At 38.2% G+C, this 7,031-nt stretch overlaps 2 protein-coding genes across 3 annotated transcripts in view; one reads left to right on the plus strand and one right to left on the minus strand.

The window, feature by feature from the left end:
• The window catches only part of LOC111446619 (rho GTPase-activating protein gacZ-like), a 4,710-nt gene extending 3,287 nt beyond the window's left edge, over nt 1-1,423 (plus strand). For both annotated transcript variants that reach the window (XM_023085503.1, XM_023085504.1), the window contains 3 exons: nt 69-453; nt 926-1,003; nt 1,090-1,423. In XM_023085503.1, coding sequence (XP_022941271.1) covers nt 69-453; nt 926-1,003; nt 1,090-1,140 — 514 coding nt within the window. In that variant the 3' untranslated portion in view covers nt 1,141-1,423. The remainder of the gene's footprint in view (nt 1-68; nt 454-925; nt 1,004-1,089) is intronic.
• Nucleotides 1,424-4,384: 2,961 nt separating this feature from the next.
• Nucleotides 4,385-6,588, minus strand: LOC111445864. The gene is made up of 2 exons (XM_023084385.1): nt 5,765-6,588; nt 4,385-5,214 (listed from the first exon to the last, which is right to left on the minus strand). The coding sequence occupies exons 1-2, from the start codon at nt 6,269-6,271 to the stop codon at nt 4,579-4,581; spliced, it is 1,143 nt and encodes a 380-aa protein (XP_022940153.1). The 5' UTR covers nt 6,272-6,588; the 3' UTR covers nt 4,385-4,578.
• Between the last annotated feature and the right edge of the window lie 443 nt (nt 6,589-7,031).

Below are 7,031 nucleotides of genomic sequence, written 5' to 3' on the forward strand. Positions count from 1 at the left end.
TTTTTTCTTTTTTTTTTTTTTTATATATATATAAAAAATTCGATATCTTCACTATTTTCCTTTTTTAGGAACTCGGAGACGACGGGGGCGATGAGAGGGCACGGCAACGGCGGGGTCCGGGGAATTGCCTCGCCGGACAGAGGGGCGCACGATAGAAGAGGAAACAACAACCACCACCATCATCACCACTCTAACAACAACAACAACAACAATCATCACCATAATGATAATAACAACAAATCAGCGGCTACATCGGACACGGCGCACGATAGCAAAAAGGGTGGGTCTTCGTCCGGTGGCAGTGGGGAGGCCGGTTTGCCCCAAGTGTGGCCGCCAAAATTCGCGATTGCTTTGACGAACAAGGAAAAAGAAGAGGATTTCTTGGTCATCAAGGGCTCCAAGTTGCCACAGAGACCCAAGAAACGTGCCAAGATTATCCAACGCACCGTCAACGTAAGCCCCCCTTGTTCTCCTCTATTAACTACTACCCATTTATTATCTCCTATTTCTTTTACTTTGTTTATTGTGCGTAGCGTAGGAAGTGATCCAAAAAAAAAAAAAAAAAAAAAAAGTAGAAATTTTAGACATAAAANTCCATTCCCTGGAATGCTAATGCTACAAAACAAGACTAGAGCTTTCAGGGGCTGCGTTTGATTCACGTTCTTGTATGGGATAGGACAGTGTACGGTATTTCCTGGTCGGCTGCTGTGCTGTTTGTGTGTATCACTCCCCCTTGTCTTCTCCGCATTCTCAACAGTTGTTGTTTCTGAGGGTAGAAGAAAAGGGAAAAACGGAATAATTCTCACTGTTCAAGTAAATAAAGAAAATAGTTGATATTTCGTTGAAGTGAAAATAGATGATGCATAGTGTTATGTAAACTGTGGATGATGGTAGTAAGTGAGATTATTATTAACCATGGATGCAGCTGGTGAGCCCGGGAGCATGGCTATCCGATCTCACTCTGGAGCGCTACGAAGTTCGAGAGAAGAAGATTTCAAAGAAGGTACTACTTCTTAAATATGTTTGATTTTAGGACGTGTTTGTTAATGAATGAATACTGATGAGGATGTTGATAATGGATGATGGCAGAGACCGAGAGGGTTGAAGGCAATGGGCAACATGGAGTCGGATTCGGAGTGAGTTTGAGCGTGTGTTAGCCTAGAAGAAGCCTCTTAGGGGATGCCATGATATGTACAAACCACTGATTCCCTTTCCAAAATGAAGATAGCTCAAGATGTAGGGAATTCATTTTTGTTCCTTTGCTCTCTTATTTATTCAATTTTATTCATCCTTTTTGGTTCCCCTTTTCAAGTTTGAAGGTAGGAGGAGAGGTTGAGGGTGTTTTTCATCCATTTTCTCCAATTTGTACATATCTTGCCCATCCCCCACATCATATCTTATAAAGGTTTTCTTCCGACCATCTCGGGAGTTTTAATATAAACCCTAATTTCGAGTCTCAATTCAGAAATTTGCATAAGTCTGACCATCTCAAAAGGGTGTTCTTCCGACCATCTCGAGAGTTTTAATATAAACCCTAATTTCGAGTCGCAATTCAGAAATTTTTATACTTAGCAAGGATGTTCGTACATGGTAAATAATCAAATTCTAATTGACCCAAAAGAATTCTACAAATTCCAAACTCGTGTTCGTCAGCTATTGCAAGAAAGAAACAAAACCAAATGCCATAAACGAAAAAAGGAAACATTGGGGATTGGGACGTTTCGTAAATCGCAGAGCAAGTAAGCGATTCAACACTGAATTTTTCTCAAAAAGAAAGAAAAAAATGTATTTTCACTAATTTATTTATTAGCACTCATACAAATGGCGTGATTCGCGTTCCAAATATCAGACAACGAGGCCACATACAATTGGATTTGATGCGTATCCGCAAGCACATGGCCAGGCCGTCTCTCTTGTCCATCCATATACCGCCACGCACCCCTCTCCCTTCCAACTTGAAAAACATTACAACTTTACTCATTACTCTTTTCTTTTTAATTAACAAAAGATTTTTAAATTTACATCCAGAAGTTACTAATTTCTTCAACTCAATTTGGACGGAGTAATAATGATGAGTTCATGTGTATTAAAATTGACATGAAACGAGTAATCACGTTGTTCTAACAAAATTCAAATAACATAAAATTCATAGATACATCCTTGTGAAATACATCCTTGTGAAATTATTAGTCATATCGTTCTAACTCTTTAATAATTTCTCTTTAAACACATCTCTATCTAAACTAAGAAACAATTACAAGTGTGACGATGTTGACAGTCTACCCCACAAGACAGCCCATCACGTTTCGCTTCAGATTCAATTCTAGTCTCGACGATGACAGGTTTGGACTTGAGTTCCCACTACTTTACACACTAATTTCAATTATATCATAAATTAAAACAGCTTAGAAATTCAACAATACCAGAAAATGGAACAGAGAAGAAGAAATGAAGATCTTCAATATCATGAAACAGAGTAGGAAACTGAAATAACTTATATACTCAAATAATGTCAATATAGAGAGAAAACAACAATGAAATAGCACACAATGAATTCATGAATACAAACCAGCAGGATCTAATAAAATCTAATCTCAATATCGAAAATCATATCCTATACACTCAATACAATAGTCAATAAAACCCTCGATATCGAGCATCAGTACTGAATCATCAATGGCTAAAATCACACAACGCATAAAGAACCAATCGAAATCTCAAGCCTTAAGTGCAGATCCAAAGACGAGAGCAACGAAGGCACCAACGCAAGCAAAGCTCAACGACGGCACGACAGAGGTAGCCGGAGAAGCCGGTGCCGGAGCAGGAGACTCAGCAGATTGCGCAACGGCAATGGAGAGTACAGCGAACAGAACAGCCACAAGAGCCATGAAGGAAGCGTTGGAGACGGCGGCCATTGCTGTGGAAATTTCTAGGGTTATGAACGAAGAAGGCCGAAGAAAGGTACGAGAGCAAATAATGGAATGGAACTTCGGCTGCGGAAATAGAGAGCGGTGGGGCTGTTTATGTAAAGAATGAGGCGGCTTAAAAACGAGTGGAGGAGAGGGGAATCGGGCAGGACGGGCAGATGCCCGAATTACAAGCTGGCCATTCATTGATCGACAGCTCATTTTCTTAAGATGGGTTTGGGTGGATCACCCACCGTCCAAATTCCACAATTTCGGCTCAGCTAAACGTCGTCGTTTACCATCGACATGCACCAACGAATCGATTACACGTGCTCGTGATAGCGCGTGGGGAAATAAAGGAAATGAAATTACCAACTCCCGCGAAAATGTTGGCTGCAAAATATGTAATTTTAATTTTATTTTGGGGCCCACATACCAAACAATCATTTGTAAATGCGACGCGTGGCAGTGCATGCAATTTACAGGCTGTAAGTGTATGATCACATGAATGTTGTGAATTTGGACGGTTGTCGTGTGTTCGGGATTTTACAGTTGGCTCTGTTTCATAAGCCTATAAAAAGTTGCTTAATTTAATTATTCACACCTTCCTTTTTAAATTATATTTTTTAATGTTTTTTTTTTTTTTTTATGGAAACCCAAATAAATAATTTTTAATTTCTCTATTTAAAAAAAAAAAAAAACTATAATAATACCTTAAACTTCTCCGTGTCTTAAAAATGTCTTTACAGTTAATTTTAGATAAGAACGTCCATTAATATCAACTTTTTTTTAAGATACAAAAAAACCTTTATTCTCAGTATTATGTTTAAAAAATACATTTAAAATTTTTAAAATAGCATTAATACAATTTATCTTTATAAAATAAATTTTTACGCTCAGTATATCAACCAAAACCGTCTATCAAGTGGGTATGTTTTGAATTTGATATTTTCTAACATTATTAAATTTATTATTATTATTTTAAATGTTTAAGTATATTATTGAAATTAGACCGAATATAATTATTAAGGGATTTTAAAAAATTAGTGAAAGCTTATAAAAAGAAATTGATATTTTATCTTAAATTTCAGCTTTTTTTTTTTTTTTTTTTAATAGAATAATAGAGAACTATGGGTTAAAACGATTCCCAATGATTCACCTTTTAGATCCAAAAACTGTCGTGCTTATTTGGACGCCTCTCCTTTCCGAATGTCCACACCCATGCGTGACCACTTTTTCCTAAAGTGCTTCTCATGTGCTCACCAACCAGCCAGCCTAGCCATTCCATCTCCGTCTCCGTCCAAGTATATTGCTAATAGATATCGTAGCTTTAGTCCGTAATGTATTGTTATTAATTTTATGATTTTTAAAATGCATCTACCGAAAAGAACGGAAGTTTCTATACCCTTATGAGAAATGATTCGTTTTCTTCTTCAACCGATGTGGAATCTCACAATTCTAGATCACTATCGTATCTCTTTGTAAAAACGCGAGTAAAATTACAAAGATTACGTTTTTTAACCCTCCGAGCGACAAGATGTTACATGAATTCGTCTTATATTGTTTGTTGGGTTAGTCCATTTTCTTCTTCTCCTTGTGTTTGTTATGAGAGAATTAGTGTTCTATTTTGCCTACTTTTGTATTGATTAGAACTCTACTTAGCTATTGTTCTTCAATATCCAAACACTTCCGAGGCCAAGCTTAGCAATGGCTGCAACGAACTTGGTGCAAATTTTCTCGCAAACAGGGCGCAAATGGTGGAGCTTTGATCGTTGTAGCTGCAGTTTCCTTCTAAAACTCCTGCTAAGAACTCTTTCGTAATGTCATGTCCTCCGAACGTGGCAGGGTGAGCGCCTCCTCTCGACCAGTCGACCCATGTGACGCTTCTGTTGGCTATACTGTTGCCAAATTCGATCGTGAGCATTGTCGGGAAATAGTGTTCGTCGACGTAGCATGGCGGTTGACAGAATTCTTTGAATTTCCGATAAAATTTGGTGTCTTGCACTATGTTGAGCGCAAGCTTACGGTCGACTTCAAACCATTGGGCGCCCTTACGCCATTCTGTGATGTTCACCTCTGGTGCCATCTCGAGCCTATATCGTCCTCTTCCATAAGGACCAAGGTCGTCGAACGAACCCACAAAACTATATTTGGAGTTCTTTAAGTAGTTGTATATCACACTGAAATTATAGAGAGGAATGCATGATTCGGAAACAAGAATGAACCATTCGTTGTTGATATCGAGCAATGCATTGGCTAGAAGTCGTCTCTCCGCGTCGCACATACTCATTCGTCCCCATTCTGCAACCTGACAAGAAGAACAAGTATTCATCACAGGACTCCTAAATGTATAGCATCAAAAGCTTGGTGGGTTAGCTGCAATTCAGGATGAACACAGATTACACATCAATAAAACAGCCAGCATCATTCAGACCATTTAACATGTTAAAACGGGTCTGCTCGAGAGTGTGCGATCTCACAATCCACCCAATTCGGGACACAACATCCTTGCTGGCACACCACCTCGTGTCCACTCCCTCAAACCCCAACTTCCTCACTGGCACATCGCCTGATGTCTGACTTTAATACCATTTGTACCAGCCCAAGTCCAGGCCAACGGATGTTGTCCTCTTTTGGGTCTTTGGGGTCTTCTTTCGAACTTCCCCTCCGAGTTTTTAAAACACTTATGCTTAGAAAGAGGTTTAGACACACTCATAAATAATGTTTGGTTCTACTCTCTAAACGTAACCGACCCAAGAATCTCACATAAAAACATCAGCAAAGAACAGGGTAACACGACAAAATGATCCTTAAAGAGCTCATAAAGCATCAAACAACAAGATGAGACCAAAACGCACCTGGCTGGGAATTTGTCTCCCATGAAACACAGAATCGTGAGTAAAATTGGGTGTGAACGATGGCAGAGAATGAATGTAAATTGAAAACAGCCCTTGATGGCCCTTAAAAAACCTCTCCCAAAGCGGCGCAAGTGGCAATGGCCCTTTAGTCAAGAACATAAAACCCACCTTCGGAACCCTTTGGAAGGGGTAATTCTTAATCCTCGGTACAAACGATGCACGCCAAAACAGCTCCTCATCGTTCATCGAGTGCATCAAATCCACCGGAGCCTTAATCCACTCACCCAAACTAACATTCAACTCCTCCAAACAGGGAAGGAAATTAGACTTCACCGCCGTCACTGTGCTTTCAATCCCAAAATGACGGATCGTATACAAACTAACAACCGAAAACCCAATGCAAAGAACCAAAAACAACACGAATAGCTGAAGCAACCTCAGCGGCAGCGGCCGAACTTGGTTGGTCCGGCTGACAGGTGCAGGCTCTTTCCCTTCCTCCACTGCCATAACTCTCGATCAAAATCGAAATTACCCTTGTGGGTGTTGCTGTTCTTCACTAAGTCTGAAGCCAAATAAACGCCAACGCCGCTACCCTTAAAATCTACGCCGGTGATCGGCTTTTCTTACAACAAAAAACAACCCAGAAATCCTAATTGCAGAATTTGGCGGTGAATCGATGAAAGTGAAAAGAAACTAAGAGATTGAAAAGTGAAACGAAACGTGATGGGAGAAACTTGAAGAATATCTTTCCCAGAATTTGCGCCCACGCAGATTCGAAGAGATGGTGCTTCTCAGTTACGCCTGCGCCTCTGTTGCTTTGAATGGAATCCTTTCTATTTGAACTAACTCCCACTTTTCTTTTAGTTTTATTTTTTTTTTGGTTACTTTACCAATTATAATAATTTTTAAAAAATATATTATCTAAATTTTTATTTTTTAAATACTATTTTTACTTTAATGTGTATTTTATTTTCTTCTTTTTTTGAAGTTCTATTTATGGTGGGTTGTTTCTCTATATTTTAAACAGATTATACATTTTATAGTAAGCTTGAAATAAATATTGTTTTTTTTTTTTGTTCACTTCTCCAGTAAAATTACTATTTTAAATATATCGTCGACAATAAATTATCTACATTTTATAAATGGATTATCTACATTTTATAAATTATCTCTATTTACTGTCTTTTTTCAATATTCTTTTTTTTTTTTTTTTTTTTTTTTTTTTTTTTTTTTTTTTTTTTTTTTTTTTTTTTTTTTTTTTTTTTTT

This window comes from Cucurbita moschata, unplaced genomic scaffold, assembly GCF_002738365.1.
Source record: "Cucurbita moschata cultivar Rifu unplaced genomic scaffold, Cmos_1.0 Cmo_Scf00008, whole genome shotgun sequence".
Taxonomy (NCBI): domain Eukaryota; kingdom Viridiplantae; phylum Streptophyta; class Magnoliopsida; order Cucurbitales; family Cucurbitaceae; genus Cucurbita; species Cucurbita moschata.

Coding starts and splice junctions, on each gene's coding strand:
- LOC111445864 (XM_023084385.1), bottom strand. CDS start 6,271: ATGGCAGTGGAGGAAGGGAAAGAGCCTGCACCTGTCAGCCGGACCAAC. Junction 5,215..5,764: donor GGAGACAAATTCCCAGCCAG/GTGCGTTTTGGT, acceptor TCTTCTTGTCAG/GTTGCAGAATGGGGACGAAT.